General features: G+C 40.3%; 1 protein-coding gene across 1 annotated transcript in view; it reads left to right on the forward strand.

The window, feature by feature from the left end:
• rxfp1 (relaxin family peptide receptor 1) overlaps window positions 1-20,098 on the forward strand; it is an 88,566-nt gene that overhangs the window by 2,973 nt on the left and 65,495 nt on the right. Inside the window, exon 2 of the mRNA XM_034141575.1 lies at window positions 2,627-2,764. Coding sequence (XP_033997466.1) covers window positions 2,627-2,764 — 138 coding nt within the window. The remainder of the gene's footprint in view (window positions 1-2,626; window positions 2,765-20,098) is intronic.

The raw sequence follows: 20,098 nt of genomic DNA on the forward strand, positions 1-20,098 counted from the left end.
GTGAAACATTTATCATTTAGGAGTTTTTCTTTTCAACATGCTGAACAGCAGGAGCCGTTAAATGCAATGATCCAAGACATCCTTTTTTCATTTCAAGTCTAATTGCTTTATAGTCTTTCTGGTCCCCAGAACACAGTGGCTGGTTGAGAGTGGAAACCTTTACGTCAGTAGAAAAGAGTGTAAATTACAGCTGAAAAGGTTATACTTTGACTGACAAGCGTAATCAAGGACATTCAACAATGGGCCACATGGATGATTCATATGACACTTTTGGACAGCCTTCGTTATCTCTCACAGGCTACATGTGTGCACTGATTTTTAATGACACAATGCTTGTCAAAGCCGGAGCTTATATGCTGTAAAGGAGTTACTTTGAGTGTAGTAATTTGATTTGGTGATTTAGTGGCAGGCATTGTGCATCTCACACATTAAAGGATGTGTTTTCATCAAATAATGTCACATTTGCCAACACTTTAGGAGTTAATTATATATGTCACAACAAAATAACAAAAACAAATCATATTATGTTGGTGGTTGAGAGGTTTCTTCCATTTCCCACAGTAAATGGATGGAAACAATGATTTGCTGGACATCCACTTAGACAGCTCACCATCACTGACAGCCTCATCCCCTGATTCAATACGCTGAGTTGGCCAAACAGAGGCTGATAAGGAGCGCTGAGAGGCAGCAATGCAGGATGCATTAGGAGTTCAAAATAATGTCACATTTGCCAATACTTTAGGAGTTACATGTAATTATCCAGGAAATGGTTGGTTATTTAACATTTGTTCTAGAAAAAGGACTTCTAACATGTTTACCATCTGGCTTTGAAACAGAGTTGCCATGTTGTGATTCATCAGTATGCTTTCTGTCAAGTGGAAGCACTTCACTGTCGCCTCACCATTGTACATGTGCTGCATGACTAAAAACACTCAATGGATCTCTTGTGCTTTAATTCATAATCATATCGCTTGAGAAATGTGGACTGCTCATTAAAACAGTCTGATATTAATTGAAAAATAAAATGTACAATCAGAACAGGTTTTGTGACACATTTTGTAAATCCTTTTGGTAAGTGACATCTCATAATGTGTTTCAAAAAGAGTGAGTACCAAATTCTAGTTTTTAGGTTGTTGATTGACGACTGAGTTGTTATTCGTTTTTCATTAATTATTATAAAAAACATAATTAAAGTGCTTTTATTGCTTTGCTTTAGTGACTATATATCCACAACCACCGTTCCCAGAAAATTCAATGTCACACTTGGTCCAATTTCCCTTTTTGAGTAGAGGTGAAGACATTATGTTTCCTTCTAGCTGTCAGTCAGGGAGGACTGGCAGTCACAACTTCATCAGCAAACCCATGAAACTCAGTCATAAGCTGCAGTGGCTGAGGCTGGTTTTAAGATTCTAAATATGGATTAGTGACGAAGAACTACTTTTTTTGCAAACTTGCAACTTTAAAAACATGTTGGAGTTCAGTTTTGTCTCAGCTAATTGGCAAAGCTTATCTAAGTGATGTTAGTGCTTCACGGCACATCTGATCATGCTGACTTTTCATTATGTAACCGCTGAAGAGATTACTCTGTGCTTTACACCATGGTCATACTATTTGAATGAATCTGTATGTATGCCAAGAGCTAGATATTAAATACTTATACCTGGAGACACAAGTGAACGGTGCAAAAAAAAACCTTTTCATTATATCTGCATATTCGCTGGAAAGAGCTGTTGACACGGAGGTTAAAAGCAACTATTATTATTTTGAGTCTGATGCGGCTCGTACAGTCAAACGGGGCGCAGCTGGATGATGCATTTTTTATTGCCTTTGAATAAATGTTGAATAAAGAGCATCTGTGTTTATTTAGCCAAAAATACCAAACACTTGACAAGTCATTGAGCAGCTCAGCGTGGAAGAAGCATCCTGAGCTCTTTGATACTGCTATACCTGAAAGCTTAAAAGCCGAATGGATGTATAAATAAAGTAACAAATGTGTTTATTTTGCACCAAATAAGATTTACCTACTGTATATTTAACTATCGGTAAAAATATTCAGAGTAAATGACGAATGACGGGATAAAACGCATAATCGTTAGTCCCTAATGAAGGACAAAGTGTAAGGAATTGTGAGAGGTCCTGTTGAGACATAATGAGATGATAAATCTATCATTTAGCATGATGCCAGGCTGCTTTAAGTGCCGAGTAGATATTATCATAAATAATATTCTCTTCTTAATTAGGTCCAGTTCAGGGATGTCATACAGGCTGACTGAATAATCTGAAAAAGTCTTATCCTTGTCCTGTATTGTGCACCACATGCATGGTAACACACACTCACAATGGTGCATGGATAAGGAATATTTATAATGAAGACTGGGTGTAATGAGGGATGAATAATTTCCTCCCCCACCTTTTTAATGGCAAATGTCCTACATTCTCCACATATGTTCATATGTACTGTTTGTTCAATGCCTCTGAGATAAAGCACAAGTTGCCATAGGACACTGTTAAATGAGATGAACAAACTCCACAAGTACATCTTAGACAAGGGCTCTCCATATATAGACAAGTGGCAGGTATTTTGCATTCCCAATCAAACGTCTGAATATTTTTGCTCTGTTTACAGCATTCAATATCAGCGAGGAAAAAACGACGTGCCCCCTTGGATATTTCCCCTGTGGCAACCTGACCGTGTGCCTGCCTCAGCTCCTGCACTGCAACGGCATCGATGACTGTGGGAATCAAGCGGATGAGGAGAACTGTGGTAATGAATTTTTTTTTCTACTCGTTCAATGTGCAGTGAAACTTGATGCCTACACCTGCGATTTACCAGCTAAAAAATAGATGACACTCAGAAAATCTCAAGTTTTGAAATGGACACTTTAAAGATTACCTTTAAACAAAATCCAATTCATTTTTGAGTCAGTGAATGACTGTGTGATAGAGTGGTCATGCTCCAATCGGTGGTTCAATCCCCAGCGCTTGCAGTGAACGAAAAGCATGGCCAACAGTGAGTGAATGTAAATGAAGGTTAGTCTCCATTGGTAGCCTCTGCCTCTATGAATGTGTCTACACGGGTGAGTGCTGATTTGTATATGTAAAAGTGTTTTTAGAGTTTGCAAAGACTGGAAAAGCACTAAACATAAACTAGGTCTATTAAGTTTAAATTGACTTTATAATACCATTCATATATTCTGGCCCCTATAGTGGTTTTTGCAATATAAGTTATTGTACATTATAAAACGGACATGTCAAATCAAGCAATCTGATTGGTTCTTAGCCGTGATATAATCAGCGTATACCATGGGTAGAATTGTAGTTACTTTTCACAACAAGTCAGTATCCCTCCGCGTCTGAGAAAAACTGTATACAGTTGGGCCGAAAAGCAAACTGCATGCAGTTTGCTTTTCAAACTGGGACAAGAAAACAGCGGAGTAGTAACGGGGCAGAAACCCTCCTTTTTACGCAGCGGTCCAGACATAGACATCAATCGGCAAAACATATTCAGTTGCCAGTTACTTTGGCATTAGGGCAGGGATATCTAGATACTTTCGAAGGTTTGACATAATGAATTGTGCTACTTTTAAAGCAAGCAACGATGTTTTCAAATCTGTAAAACGCTATCGACCAATCAGATTGCTTGATTTGACTTGTCCGTTTTATAAATATTATTACATTTTGTCCGTTACGAAACAAACTTACAAAGCATGAGATGGAAACATTTAAGGTTAACTTCGACCTCCGGGGTGGCCTTCATTTCATTTCATTTCATTTCATTTCAAACCTTTATTTAACCAGATGGTCCAATTGAGATCATAGATCTCTTTTTCAAGGGAGACCTGCAATACTTACTTACTATGGAGCAGTGCCTATCTCCAGAAAGCACCTAAACGACGACATGCAGAGCTACGTGAAGAGCAGGTAGTAGACCAACTGGAAAAGTACCACCATTCAAAAGCTTTCTGATGCGGGTCTTGAAACAAAGCAGAGAAATTATGACCGTTACGGGCCGTCTCCACGGCAGCGTTAAAAAAATCTTGGAGGTGGGCGTATCTGAGGCTTGGGGATTTTTTTGCGATCAACCAATCACATGAATCTCCCGCCCGCGACATATGAAGCCAAAAAGCCCGAAGTAAACTGGATATAAACTCCCCAAAACAGGCGAAAACATACCACTGTCTCTGCCACCTCCCTCCATGCCTGGCTCCTCCGGTTTATATCCCGGTAGGTCTGGTCATAAAGCACCGGGTGATTGATTCGCTACCGCTAATTTCTCCTCCATGTTTTGGAATATGAGGAAATGACCTGCGGTCTGTCTCTCCCAGCATACACGCCGTTTGATTGGCTAGAGCTTGAACTGTCAGATTTGCGTACACGGCATTTGATTGGCTGACGCTTCCTCCTCAGCTTCAAAAGTTGAACATTGTTCAACTTTGGATCTTGAAAATCCTGAGAATCTCCGCTCGCCTGCCCACAATGCATTTCGGCGAAAGCGAAAAAAAGTGACGTCACCCCATTCAAAGTGAATGGGCAGAAGCGTTTCAAGATTTTTTAACGCTGCCGTGGAGACGGCCCGTTAGTGGCCACAGGTGCAAAAGTGGAGCAATATTCTCGCCACGCCAAGCAACAGCCTAGAACAACCTCAACCTATACAAGTAACCACGTAAGCCATTCTACTGATGCTGGACAGTTTTTCAGTGGGTGCACAATGAATGGCAACATACACATTAATGTAAATAAATAGCCAAATAATCGATCAACGCTCTCTGTCTAATATGTTCGCTAGCTGTTAGTGTTGTTGCATAGCAACCACCTCGCACTATGTTTTGTGCAGAAGGCAACGGAGGGACTATTTTATTTAACATCATTATTTACTCATAAAAACTATTTAAATTAGAGTGTGTATTTTTCTTTCATATTGCCACACTTGGTAACCGTTTTACCGTGGTTCGCGTCGGGCCGAACCATGCCGCTTATCTGTGATATACTGAGCATATACGGCCTGAAGTGAGCTATTGCTTAAGTATACATCCAGACGCCCTCTTTATACTCCATACTCATTGATCAGTGTTTAACTATATGCTAATTTGCTCTTATGGTGGGCCTCAGGGTTCGGCCCGTAATTAAAAAGACTTATAGCTTTTTGCTGGTGTAGGCAGTATATATAAAACCCTTATTCATCAGGATACTACATGTGCTCACAACTGCCTGATAAATAAATAAATAAGTTAATTTATTAAACAAATTGTGGGTTGGGATAAAGGCGGTATCATTGACTAAACTCAATCTTCATTTTATTTTCTACTTCATTCATTTTAATCTCAATTACACAACTGTAATGTTTTGACTGCATCTTGCACACATTTGACATGGTCCCAAAATCGATCAATGCACACACGCTAACAATGTGAATAGAACACAGATTGCATGAGCCATGTTTTTTATGGATTATGTTCACTTGTTTTTCTCGCCTTGATAGTAGATCATTGCAGCTCATTTATTTTTTAGCACATCTGTCACAGTTAAGCAAATAATTGCTCTTCATAACGTCATGTCAGCTTTTATAAAGTCTGTTCAATTATTTTAGTAAAGATGAATATGCAATTCTAATATTATTACATTTCAGATTTTCTTTTTACCATTCTTATTCTTGTATAATATCATTTTCATTATATTTTTTTACTTTTTTTTGTGGTTTACCCAAGTAGTGAACCCAGTGCAGGAGTCTACTAGACCTCTCAGTTTTTTTTTTTCAGAACGTGCATTTTATTATAGATACAGAGGTGAAAAGGGGTAGAGGGGATGACGTTGCATGACATTTTCCGAGGTCTCGGGAGTCAAACCTGCGTATTTGTCAGCGCACACTGCATAGGATCCGCCAGCTCTAACCACTGAGCTATCAAGCATCCCCCTCTCAGGACTTTTTAACTTGTTGAACTAACTTATTCATTATAGATACTGAATTTATGAAGGTTGCCCAAAAATACATCATTATATAATTATACTGACACTGCAGCTCCCTGATTCAAAGGACATTGTTATGACAAATTATTGTTGACAAAACTACATTTATTTCCATCCAAAGACCTCCACTTCTAACATATTTTATAACTGAAGTCTCCTCACCCTGCTGATTTCCAGTTTGAGAAAACGGGCTCAAAAATGACTGATTTCCTGATCAGGAGGCGATAATCAATCATGGCTGCTGTACTGAAAAAGGTGCAGCTGATAAAAGAGCTGTCAAACTATAAAAAATGGCAGTTCACTTCTGTCCATTTGCTGGGCCAAATTTAGTCATCTCGCAGGAAGGATTGTGATCTGATGTCGGCTTTGTGTCAGTAGGTACCGATGGTTTACGTTAGTCTTATAAAGATGGAACCATTTCACTGCTTGTTATATTACCAGAAAAGATGTTCCTGTCTCCAGCCATCTGAAGCATTACGCCACTGATATGAAATAAGAACAAACTGAGTGTTAAACAACAGCATTTTATTTAAATGTTAATGGGCCTTTTTGTTCCACTTGTACCTGCTGCATTTTAATTGTGAATGAAATAAATGTTGTAAACCCAGCTGTAGTAACGCTCCCACGCAGAGAAAGAACAATAGCTAGCATTCATGTGGTCCCCTTAATCATCCACTGATGTCACTACCACCTGTGGCATGAATATATGAATGTTTACCCACGTTTCACTCCCCTTGTTGACCGGAAAAAAAGCACACCAGTGACATAACTTCACTAAATGGCTGTGACTCCCTTGTAGCGAATACATGTGGGGGATGAGTTTGTGGATGAAATCAGCCTGCTGCAGCTGGCTGTTGCAAAACGGTCAACACTGGCAATAATTCTGAAATGTGACGTAAACTTACTTCACTTACCCGCAACTGCAGATTTTCTCAGTGTTGCATATCGTTAATTGTTTCGGTTTTTGTGACTGCAACTTCAGGGTTGTGATTTACTCTCATGGCTCTCATCAGCTTTGTTTCCAGTAGCAGACAGCAGTTTTTGGGGGGAAACAAAGCTGTAAAAACACACTGCACCATCTGTCCAGCCCCCAACCAGTGTTTGTTGCTGTTGATCATTGTGGAGCGTAAGGGACTAAAGAGCCACATGTTTTTCCTCCAAAGTTGGTGGTGAACAAAACAAAGCTGAAATGACAGTTAGTGTTTGGCTTGTATACAGCTGGGGGACATAAACCCGACATCAAAGGAATACTAATGTATATTCTTGATTTGTACAAAATCTACTGTTTGTTTTCCACATTTAGTTATTCATTCGGGAGTTACTGTGAGTAATGCTCTCTTTTTCAAGAGCCGACGTCACCTTCACACCTCAAAACATATCAATTATTCACCATAATAACTTTACAAGTCGATAAAATATGAATGCTGTTTGCTGCTTGTTGCACTGCCCAAGTGGCCATTAAAAGGTCATTAGTACCCTTAAAGCCACATTTGCATAAAGGACATTTAGCTGAATATTCTAGGAAACTTGTAATATAATACAACACAAAAGATGATTGATATTAATGGGATAATGATTCTGCAATTCCTTTTTAATGTGAGAATGAGACCTTTTATACTCTACTGGTTGCTTCTTGACAGCTTGTCCTCCATCAATAGCCCTTCTCAGTGCTTGGGTATTATTTATTCATTTCATTACTCACTTTTCATTTATTACTCAGCAGAAATAACATTTGAAAATCGTTTTTTAAATGTTAACCCCGGAAAACGTTTGAATTGAAATTCAATGATTACATTCGAGGGAAGATAAAAAGTCTAACTTTTCTTGAATTTAGTTATAGGAGATTAACAAATTGAATTTTTTCTCAACTTTGAAAACGGTTTTCTCTGCAAATGGGGCTTTGCTGTGATCAATCTTGTCAGGAGAAACTCAGTGCTCGCCTTTTAAAGTTTAAGGGACACTGATTAAATGCTCTTGTGACCGTTGACTGTCACTGCCCTTTCAAGCATCTCTCAGCAAGTCATCAGGCCCTTTGGAAAAGTGTTGAAGATAAAATCGTCAATCGATTAGTAGGGATGGGACAAAATACCAAGTAGCTCAAATATCTTAAACCTCAGAATTAAACCAGACATAAACTAATTTGCTCTAAAAGGCTCCTTATTCAGTCACACAGATCCATTAAACTACATTTTGGTGAGGTATTGAGTACGAATATTTATTTCATTTTCAAAGTGGTTCTATGGTTTTTCGATTCCTAGGGCAGATCTCTCATACCACATCACTCCCTAATCATTCACTGCTGATGAAAATAGCAGCCTGCCTCAGGGGTGAGAAAGAAAAAAATCATGTCCCACTTTAGGACTTCAAATCTGGTGAAAGGTTTAGACAGAACAGGTACAAGTCTCGTGGGTGCGATTGGATAGCCTGAATCGCCATTTTGTTACCCGATCAGTCAGTCCTTTATTCTTCTCCATATTCGAGGAAGAGGTCTTGATTACAAACACTTGATTGGTTTCCATGCATAGTTAGTAGGATAACTATGCATGGTACAGAGAACAGTCCTAAGACCTTATAATGCTTCAAGGCTGAACACATTCACCCTATATTGCAATGTTAACCAAAGAGAAAATGATATCATCTACCTAAGGATCTGCTCCAAAATGAAATTGTTTCCTCCTTTGCCCATGCATCATCAAACACACAAACAAGGCAAAAACATAACCTCCTTGGCAGAGGCATGGATATTATAGCGGGAATTCTGCCGCCCATTGCATACTTTTATGTTTGATACTTAAAGGTCACCTATTATGCAAAATCCACTTTTTCATGTCTTTTATACATCAACATGTGTCCCCTCTGTGTAAAGAGATTCTGAAAGATTCAGGAACAAATATTTGCTCTCTTTTTGTCCTGATCCATTTATATAAAAACCTGTCTGAAAATGAGCTGATCAGATTTTTGCCACTTTATGATGTCATAACGATTTTTTGGCTTGTGTAACCATTAGCCAATCACCAACCAAGGTAACCCCCCCCCCACACATTATCACCTGAATCTCCTCCTAGAGCACCATAGAGTTCTTTGTAACCAAATATCTCTCAGAGGGGCGTGGGGAGGGGCTCCTTATTTTCATCTAAAGTAACAGACAGAGAATCAGCACTTTTGAAACAGGGCTGAAACAGAGGGGTTTATGGGATGCTGCAATGATCTGTTTGGAGCCAAACACTTCAGAGACATGTTCTGTATATATCTGAGACCTATAATATATTGATGAAAAATAGTATAATAGGGGACCTTTAAAAGAACATTAGCTAGTAATATTTTGCAAATGTGTGATTTGGTTTTCTCATCTCTAGTTTCCCTTCCCTCTATTTTGCGATCTGAAGCGTTGGTGTGGAAGCAGGATAACAATGAGGAGTAGTGCTCAGGGAAATGTGTTATGTGTCGAGCTCAGAGATGATGGCACATTCAGGGCTGGGTGAATTCATCCTGCTGCTGTATTCAGAGGCTCACCTTCCAACGCCTTCAGCGTGAACTTTGAGTAGGTGTGGTTTTTGTGACTGAAATATCTGTCAAGAACTTGGAAAATAAGCTTTTGAAGAAGATTCAACTTATTGTCATTACGTAGTACAGGTACTATCTAACGAAACGGTTTCTCTGCATTTGACCCATCCTAGTGTTGGGACACCTCAGTAGCACTTGTCTTTCCGGGACTTGAACTGGTGACCTTCCAGTTGCCAAGCCAAGTCCCTATGGACTTCGCCACAACCACCCTTTGAGTGAGAGATTGACTTTCCCTTGGTAGCCTTCATACATACCAGGAATGGATGCTTGATGCGCCGGTGAAGATGGCCGCATCGTCTTGTGCTCCTCTCCAACTTTGCCCATTTTCGTATTTTGTACATATTTCTTTTACTTTTGCCGTTTTACTTTTAACATGGTTCGCAACATGCTAGCCGACCGCACCTACTCTGCCATACAATATAGCAGAGAGGAACTTTTCCAATTGCGAAACTTCGTGGACAATATTAACCCTCCGACAGACAATGGAGATTCACCATGGCTACCTGTTGCTGTTCTACCTGAGAGACGCAAGAAGAAGACAAAGCGGGGATGCCGGGCCGGGTTGCTGGTCAAACTGAGAAAACGTGAGAATCGGCCCCCTCTTCCGAGTATTCTTCTGGCTAATGTTCAATCCATTGAAAATAAGCTAGATGAACTCAGAAGCCGGATTGCTTTTCAACGGGACATTAAGAACTGTAACGTGTTAATTCTCACTGAGACTTGGCTCAACCCCGCTATCCCGGACTCCGCTATTGTCCCTGACGGATTCTCTATTTTTCGTCAGGACCGGACTGCAAACTCGGGGAAAAGTAAGGGAGGCGGTGTGTGTGTAATGACTAACAACAACTGGTGCTCAGATGTGAAGATTATTTCATCGGACTGTTCCGCACAGCTAGAGCACCTCATGATCTCATGTCGGGCCTTCCATCTGCCGAGGGAATTCACATCTGTTGTGATAACAGCAGTGTATATCCCGCCGCAGCCACTCGCCGACAACAACACGGCACTCGATCAGCTGTTTGGGTTTATTGATAAAACCGAGACTTCACGGCCAGATGCGGCGTTCGTTGTGGCCGGAGATTTCAACACCGCCAACATGAAGAAGGTTTTGCCAAAATATTACCAACACATCAACTTCCCGACGCGCGGGGGAAACATACTGGACCATGTTTATTCCCCTTTCCGGAATGGATATAAGGCTCTCCCTCGCCCTCCCTTCGGCAAATCAGACCATATCTCACTACTGTTGTTGCCTGCTTACAAGCAGAAACTTAAAAGGGACAGACCGATAACAAGGACAGTACAACGATGGAGCGAGGAGTCAGATTCAGCACTGCAGGATTGCTTTGCATCTACGGATTGGAGTGTGTTTGAGGACAATAACATCAACACACACACGGACACTGTCATCTGCTACATTGGGAAATGCATCGATGACGTGGTACCGAAGGTTTCTGTACGGACATTCCCAAATCAAAAGCCCTGGGTAAACGGTGAGGTGCGCGGCAAACTGAAAGCGCGCACTCTCGCGCACACAGCGGGAGATTTGGAGGAGTACAGGAAGTCTAGGTATGATCTCCGGAGAGCAATAAAAAATGCAAAGAGACAGTACAAAGAGAAGGTGGAATCTGACTTCAAAGGCTGTAACACTAGGAATATGTGGGCGGGACTAAGGACAATGACTGACTACAAAGGAGCAGCGGGGGGTGCTGCGGGAGTGTCTGCGTGCGCATCTCTCCCAGATGAGCTAAACAGTTTTTTTGCGCGCTTTGAGAGCAGCCAGGCTGTGGAGGTACAGAGGGACCAGGAGCTACACTGCCCTTTTGTTTTAAATAGGGCAGATGTGTGTAAATCCTTTAAAAGGGTTAACCCACACAAGGCTCCTGGACCTGATGGCATCCCTGGCCGTGTTCTCAGGGTGTGTGCAGTTCAGCTGGCAGAGGTGTTCACAGACATCTTCAACAGGTCCCTGCTGCAGTCTGTAGTCCCCACATGTCTTAAACACTCCACCATCATTCCTGTCCCCAAAAAGACAATCATCACCTGCCCCAACGACTACCGCCCAGTAGCACTCACCTCCATCATAATGAAGTGCTTTGAGCGGTTAGTCAAATTATTCATCACCTCCTCCCTCCCTGAATCTCTGGACCCCCTGCAGTTTGCCTACAGAGCAAACAGGTCCACAGACGACGCCATAGCCCTCACCCTCCACACTGCCCTCTCACACCTGGACCCGAAGAAGAGGAACACATATGTGAGAATGCTGTTCATTGACTACAGTTCAGCATTCAACACCATTGTGCCCTCCAAGCTGGCCATCAAGCTCAGAGACCTCGGACTCAACAGCGCCCTCTGCGACTGGATCGTGAACTTCCTGACGGGCAGACCCCAGGCAGTGCGGGTGGGAAATATCACATCCTCCACCCTGATTCTCAACACCGGTGCCCCTCAAGGCTGCGTGCTCAGCCCTCTCCTCTACTCCCTGTTCACCCACGACTGCGTGGCCACACACAGCTCCAACACCATCGTGAAGTTTGCTGATGACACGACCGTCATCGGCCAGATCACAGACGATGACGAGACGGCATACAGAGAGGAGGTCGAAAACCTGACATCTTGGTGCCAGGAGAACAACCTCCATCTCAACATCAGCAAAACAAAGGAGCTGATTGTGGACTACAGGAAGCAGCAGGGAGAGGGACACGCCCCCATCGCCATCAATGGGACTACGGTGGAGAGAGTCAAAAGCTTCAGGTTCCTTGGGGTCCACATCACTGAGGACCTGACATGGTCTCTTCACACCACCACCATCACTAAGAAAGCTCGACAGCGGCTCTTCTTCCTCCGCAGGTTGAGGAGGTTCAAAATGGATTCCAGGATACTCTGCAACTTCTACAGGTGCACGATAGAGAGTATCCTCACTGGCAGCATGACGGCCTGGTACGGCAGCTGCACCGACCTCGATCGTAAGGCTTTACAGAGGGTGGTGAAAACTGCACAGCACATCACCAGGACGGAGCTGCCATCCATGGAGGACCTTTACTCCCAGCGGCTCAGGAAGAAATCACTACGGATTATCAAAGACCCCCATCACCCCAGCCACAAACTGTTCTTTCTGTTGCCGTCTGGCAGACGTTACCGCAGCATCCTGGCAAGGACAAGAAGATTCGGAGACAGTTTCTTCCCGCGGGCAGTGAGACTGTTAAAAAATTGAACTGTCGAAACAACTTCAAACATTCAACTGCTACTCAGTAGTATGTATCTAATACCTAATATATATATATCATTCCAATAACTTGTATATAGACTCATACTGCACTATTCCACATCATAACTTTATTTCATTTTTATAACTATTATTATTTTTGTATTGCTCTTGCTCTTATTGTTATTATGTTATGTTATTATGTTGCATTGTTGGAGAAGCCTGTGACATAAGATTTTCAACTGCATAATTACTCTGTAGCTATGTCAGATTGACAATAAAGAACCTTGAAGGCACAGTCACAGAGTTCCTTTTTATAATGTAATATAATTCAAGGCGAGTCCCTGCTAAGTTTTAGTGTAGGCTGCATGTGAAAGTTTATATACTGTAAGGTTTGATTGGTTGGACACAAAGGTCTGTGCTTTGTAAAGACATACATTATGTCATAGGCCTAAGGTCTTTGTTATTTAATTGATCACAAGACACTTATTTATGTGTAAAGCTTGGGGTGTTTCGTGTTTTAAGATAGCAAATGTGTAAATGGCTTACTTGGCTACAATTTCTGTCACCACAGGGTCATTTTGTAGTGAAGAAAAGTTTTCAGATTAATATATGGCAGATCTTGTTTACACCCAGGTGTCCGTAGCTAACAATGCTATTTACACCAGGGTGTCCGTAGCTAACAATGCTATTTACACCCGGATGTCACATTAGATACTGTTTTGGATGTATAGGTATTTATGGAAATGTTTATTTGATAACTTAATTCCCTTGTGCTGCTGCGTCAAATTGTAATTCCCCTATGGTGGATGTATAAAGGCACATCTTATTTTAAGCCCTGTAGCTATTTACACCCGGGTATTGTACTGTATGCATCTATTCTTGCTCTTTCTACGATGGCTTGGTAAGGTTACCTGAACATCAGGGACAAAAAACACCTGTGCTATATTGTGAACATGGCTGGAAGGAAATAAATGTCCCACAGACCCCCCTGAGGAAAGGGAGTTAATTAATCTGCCACAACAGTCTGAAAGAAGTTATGGGTGATTAATGAACCCCCTTTCCTCAGACGTGATTCATTTTAGTATGTTTATTTATATGCCTGTTTTCAAAGCTTCAATAGGTGCAATGATAATTGATACTGTTGGTACTTGTCAATGTCTCTAGGTATGTAAATCTAGCCCTGTAAATGCGATGTCCTTTTGTGTTATCTGTTGTTTTATGTTCACGTTGTAATCTACTTGCTGCCATGTTGGACAGGTCTCCTTTGAAAAAGATTGGTGATCTCAATGGGACCACCTGGTTGAATAAAGGTGTAATAAAACATAATACCACAACAGTAAACAGTGATTAAAAAATCAATGATGTAATTGTGCCCCAATCAGTCTATTTAATATGTAGCCCTGAGGCTCTTCATGTGGTCCTGCTGGACGCTGGCAGGATCTGCGTCTTTTAGCAGGGCTTCAGCATTCTGAAAGACACAATTACACATGTATTTACAATATACAGCCTTGTGTGGCTTTAAGTTAAACCCACAAACAAAAAAATAGACTCAATAAAAGTTTTAAAAAAAAGTACTTTCCATCAGCACAAACACTCCCTCACGTTTTCACAGAACGTGAAGATGGTATTATTTTATCCCAGCAGTGGCTGATTTGATGTAACATTTCTTAAATCTAGTTGGACCCAGTGGTGGTATTCCTGCTATCAAGGGTGTGGGTATGTTTGCAAAGTATGCTTAACTGAAATAAAGTGTATATGCTGTAGCTATAGCGCTGCTTTATCAGCCAAGAATTCCACACAGAGATACTGAATCAGTCTCGCAAATTAAGCTGACATGGCGCTGAGTCAGATGTTATCGCTGCTGTGCTGACGAGAGAGCAGACTACCTACAACTTTGCAAAATAAGCCAAAAAACAACCATATCAAAATATAATCTCCTTTAATGTTACATAAAACATCGTTCTTATCTGCAACACATCTAAATTGCTTTTATTAAAGTACATCCAATCGTGTGGAGCACATGCAAAAGCATACCAGTATTAATGTCTGCTTTATATAAAACAACAAACCGTCTCTGTAAACTTTTTAAAAGTTAAAGTTAAAGCCTTTTATTGTCATTGTACACAGAGTGCAACTCTGTCCCGGTGTGCAAAAAATACAAACACATACAGAACACTAACAAACACGGCAATAGGACAGACAACATAAACAATCATACAGGGGAATAAATAGTTACAAATATTGATATAAAAATAGTATATAAAGTGCATTTTTGCCATTGTTGCTGTCTCAACAGAATATCTCTTATTTTTTTAAAGTGTCCTCCAGTGCTTTTTTCTTCAGTGCAGCCTTCGTCTGAGTAAACTGAACACACTTTATTACGTTGAGTGTTTATTTCCGTTGCCTGTACATCTTTTGTGTGGGCTAAATTATGAATCTACTTTTATTGGTTTTTCTCGCAGGGCTTTTGTTGCAGTTCCAGTGGCATTATGGACTATCTGTTTTGTCTTCTGTGAAAGCATATGTGGCAACAATACAGACTGAGCTGAAATGAAATGAGTGCAAAGCAGCTCAGGCTCTTCTCACAGAAGAGTCAGAAAAGGTTTGAGAGTTAAACTTGTGTTGCTGTGCATTAAAGCTTGAGGAGTACATACATAAAACAAAGGATCCGATTGGCCGACCCGATACTAATCAGTATTGCTAGCATTCATTGTGCTTTTCTGCGGGTCTCTAACTGATAAGTAACTGAAAGGCAAGTGTCCTGGAAGTTTGTAAAGATGCACAAAGAAGCATCTGCAGAGGACATACTGTATTATAGATTAAATTACAAAATCCATAAGAAGGTCGATTTCAAGAAAGTCTGTTCTGGGTGTAAATTAGGCTCAGAACCTTTGGTCTTAGCAAAGTTTGTGATTTATGACAAACTAACTTGACTGGATGTCGCTAGTAAAACTGGAGGAGAAGTATGGAAACAAATAACACCCTTTATTTGTCACATTGTGCAGCTTATGTCACATTTTTTCATTTCATTTCTTAATGGAGTCGCTGCTGGAGCTCTGAGACATACAGTGCGAGGTGCAAAGTGTATAAGCCGGGCGCACACAGATGGTTAACAGCTGGAACATGCAGCAGAGAAGTAAATATAACTAGTTTTTGTGACTAAAGCCCAATTGTTTTTGTACATAAATGTCAATACATTGGGTTTATAACTTTTAAATAGGGAGGATAAATGATGTTGTGTGAGTCATCGTCTTACACGCCTGTATCCTCCTCTGTCTTTACTCAACTCAGCAGAGATTCCCTGATAATTGCTCACAGTTTCCTATCAAGGGGCGTTGTATATGTGTGTTCTTTGTCAACCACCTTTTCGGACCGCTTTGTTATTATGGTGACGTGTCTGACCTTCTGAGGCAGCAGCTTTCACAGCGTCCACCACATGCTGCCTCTTGAAGTAATGTCCACACTGTGTCCACAAAACATAATTATTTACCTGTTTTCCACCTTCCCAGCAAGAATTTTAATTTCCCACTGCGTGAACTTTCATTTTTTTAGATAACGATCCCTATGATCGACCTCATGCAGTCAGTATAAATGAATAATAATAATAAAGGCAGTTTCACTGACTATTTATAGGCAACTGTGGGCGTAACATAAAGCCTCGCAAAGGTACATCACATTGAAAGATGATTGTGAAACCACCGAGGAAGTGTTCGCACTGTAATTCAATCAGAATATTTTTTTGCACTAAGCAATTTCCCGGTTTAAGCCCTATGCAACCTTTTCACATTAATCCTGCGCACAGTCTTATAAATCAGACCACAGTTAACCAGACTTCTACGTACAGCCATGAAGATCATAGGAGACTGTCATCCTTCCTGTCTTCAGGCTATTTTTCATAAAAAACATTATCATTAGGGTTCTCCTATCACGCGCCACTGTTTAAAATATTCCTTTGTGCCCCTGTCCATCAAAGACAACCACATACGCTGTGAAGGCTGTATGTTTCCCCCTTGTCTTTAATCAATATATCATGCTATGTGACCACGTCTTCTGGAATAGATCGTATTTGTTTTTCCTTGATTTTATATCGACATCAAAGGCACATGTACCATTAAACAAGAAATAATAATAATGACAAGAAAGTACAATCTTCTATATATTACTAGGAAATGTAACTAACCGTGTGCCTGTTTCAGACCAGTTGTATAGGGTCCATAGATCCAAATTGACAATGGGCAGCCACTGCGTCAATGTTTTTTTTTGTATCCAGTGCAATGTGTCACAGTAAACGACAACCAATGCTGCGTCTATTTTTAAATGAATAAAACCTCAATATCAAGAACTCCAAGGTTTTCATAAACACTTATCAGGATACTAAGAAACAAGACAAAGGATGTGAAATCAGCTGTGTGTGTGTGTGTGTGTGTGTGTGTGTGTGTGTGTGTGTGTGTGTGTGTGTGTGTGTGTGTGTGTGTGTGTGTGTGTGTGTGTGTGTGTGTGTGTGTGTGTGTGTGTGTGTGTGTGTGTGTGTGTGTGTGTGTGTGTGTGTGTGTGTGTGTGTGTGTGTGTGTGTGTGTGTGTGTGTGTGTGTGTGTGTGTGTGTGTGTGTGTGTGTGTGTGTGTGTGTGTTCAAAAAAATTGAACATTTAAGCTTACAATATATATATACTAGAATTTTCGTTTATGACACACAGATGTGCCATAAACATATGAAGGGCAAATCCTTGGTTAAGCATGTGTTCAAGGTTTTTGATTATACATTTAAAAGATTCCTGGCACACACCAAAACATGTTTGTTATTGAAGCGAGTTGTGCCTTGGGTGACTCATTTCGCTGAGTTTTTCTTCTGTAAAAAGCAATTTTTCCAGAGAAAACCTTTTGTCAAGCGAACTATATGCTGTTACGCGTAATTTGATAACAAAGCAATGTTTAGCCTTCAACTCTTGAATAGAAAGCATCCTGTGTCTGTGAATTTCTGAAAATTTCACAGACAGTTACACAAAATATCATTCAAGATACAATATCAGTTTGAATGGCTTCATAATATTCCATTACATTAGATTGCATTTAGCTAGCAATGTTATTTAAAATGATAATTCTCAGAGTTTTTCCATTTGACCCACTTTGTGTTTTGAGCAGAGCCGGCCAGCTAACCAATCAGAGCAGACTGGGCTCTGGTTTCAGACAGAGGGTGAAAGGAGGCACAGGCAGTGTGAGAAAAATAATGACCTTTTTGAACATTAAAGCATATAAACATGTCACAGTAGAGGCACAACATACAAACATGAAACTGAAAATGTGCATTATATGTCCTCTTTAACTGAATTTTTTTCTTCATGAAACACAACCCAACAACTTTGTGTGTTTTGCATAGATGCTACAATGCACATGGACAGCCAAATAATGCAGCCATCCCCGCCCCTGTCTACCACCTCACAGAAAACATCCTGTCCTACACACACTCCCCATGGGTGAAGATGTTATATGTGACTGCCTTGAGCTTGCTCTTCCTCTGACCACCAGAGACCTCAGATCTGCCCACAGAGTAACAACCCATTATTTTGCTTTCTGTCAGGGTGGCTTTCACTGCACTGAAGGAGGTGAGAGCCACAGATAGAAAGTATCTTGGTGCTGAACAACTCCAAACTCTCATCCAGACAGATGGTAGGTGAGGTGAAGAGAGGATAACACATCTCACATAGACTCGATTTATTGTGTATTGCTGGTTGTAGATTGGTGTGATCCCCTCACATGATTGGCCTATGTATCTTCCGTTGTTGCACCAATGATCTTAGTTTGAGGTTTGTGTGGTGCTTGGGTTATGGATGTTGTTGTGGTTGGAGGAAATTACTTTCAGGAGTTTGCAACAGTCTGTTTTTCTCACAATATGAACTAGGGCTGTGCAATTAATCGTATTTGAATCGCAATTACGATTTTGGCCTGCCACAATTACGAAAACAACATAATCGAAAAAAACTATTATTTTGCTTTGCTAGGTTGTGACAGTGCACTGCAACATATTTGATCGAATTAATTTTGGTCTCATTTATTTCTATTTATCATATTTATATATGTTTAGTAGCTTGGGGAAGTGCGCTCCAAAATATTTGTTGATCTTGTTTATTGGTATTTATTATTTTGATATTATTTATTTAAATGTATCATTTATTTTATTTATTTTTGTATTGGTTTTTCAGTTGAATTATACGTTCAGGGTAATCAACAGTTAAAAAGATACTGTTCAAATGATTATTTGTATTTGTTTTAAAGTTCAATAAATGGATGTTTTCAAAGTCAATGAATAATCGTATTTAATAATCAATTATTGACCCAAATAATCGTGATTATGATTTTTGTCATAATCGCACAGCCCTAATATGAACCTCAGAGCAGAGTTTTGCTTGACTGATGTGCAGCAGGCATACGAACACAAAAAAAAGCAATTGTCCTTTCTTTATCTCATAAACTCTATAAATCAGCATTCGTTTTCCTACGCTTTCCTACTCAAAATATATCAGATGTGTTGTGAGTCAAAAATATGTCATTTCATGCTTCAGCTGATTCCTCCAATTTGTTGGTGGGCTTCAGTAGCTGTGCAGTGTGAGAGGAGCTGCATCATGTTCACACTCAGTGGACTGTAACTAACATTTCACTTTTGTTGTCTTCCTGAACTTTCCCCCTCACTGGCACACTTGGTCAGAAAAGATAACATGGGTATCACTGAACCATGAAGGTAGCAGCAATAAGACAGAGGAGACACAGTTGGCCATATTAACTGAAATGGATGGTCATAAACCTTAATACTGTGTCATCTCAGTGCAGGACATAAACGTTTACAGACATTTCACGTCTAACTTCTTGATTTTAGCTTTTTCTTTCTTTTTGATATTTTAAGCATTGCACAATTTGTCCTGTTTCTGCATAATCACTATGTTCAGAGGAGTCTTCAATATAACCCTTACCCTTGAGACAACACACCTACGTTCAAACCCATTTTGGCTTGAAATAAAGCCAGTACCTTGAAATCTTCTCAGCCATACATCATTATCCGGTCAATAAGCTATTGATCCATGGCCACTTTCAGGCTTTTTATGTCATCTACAATATCAAAGCAAACACCGAAAATAAACACAATGTCTTTCAGTAAAAAATGATAGCCATTCCTTGAAATGAGAGAGCAACCTTGTATAAACCGTTACAGTTCATTGGAAAACAAGCACAATTGCACACACTTTGAAAGCGACACGTTTTATCTTCCCTTCTTGTGGTCTATACATTTCCAACATAATGGCCATGTTCCTTTGAAGCCTATCAGTTTCCATTGATTGGAAAAGACAATGATTGGGAAAATGTGATGTGACA

The sequence above is a fragment of the Trematomus bernacchii genome, unplaced genomic scaffold (genome assembly GCF_902827165.1).
Source record: "Trematomus bernacchii unplaced genomic scaffold, fTreBer1.1, whole genome shotgun sequence".
Lineage (NCBI taxonomy): Eukaryota > Metazoa > Chordata > Actinopteri > Perciformes > Nototheniidae > Trematomus > Trematomus bernacchii.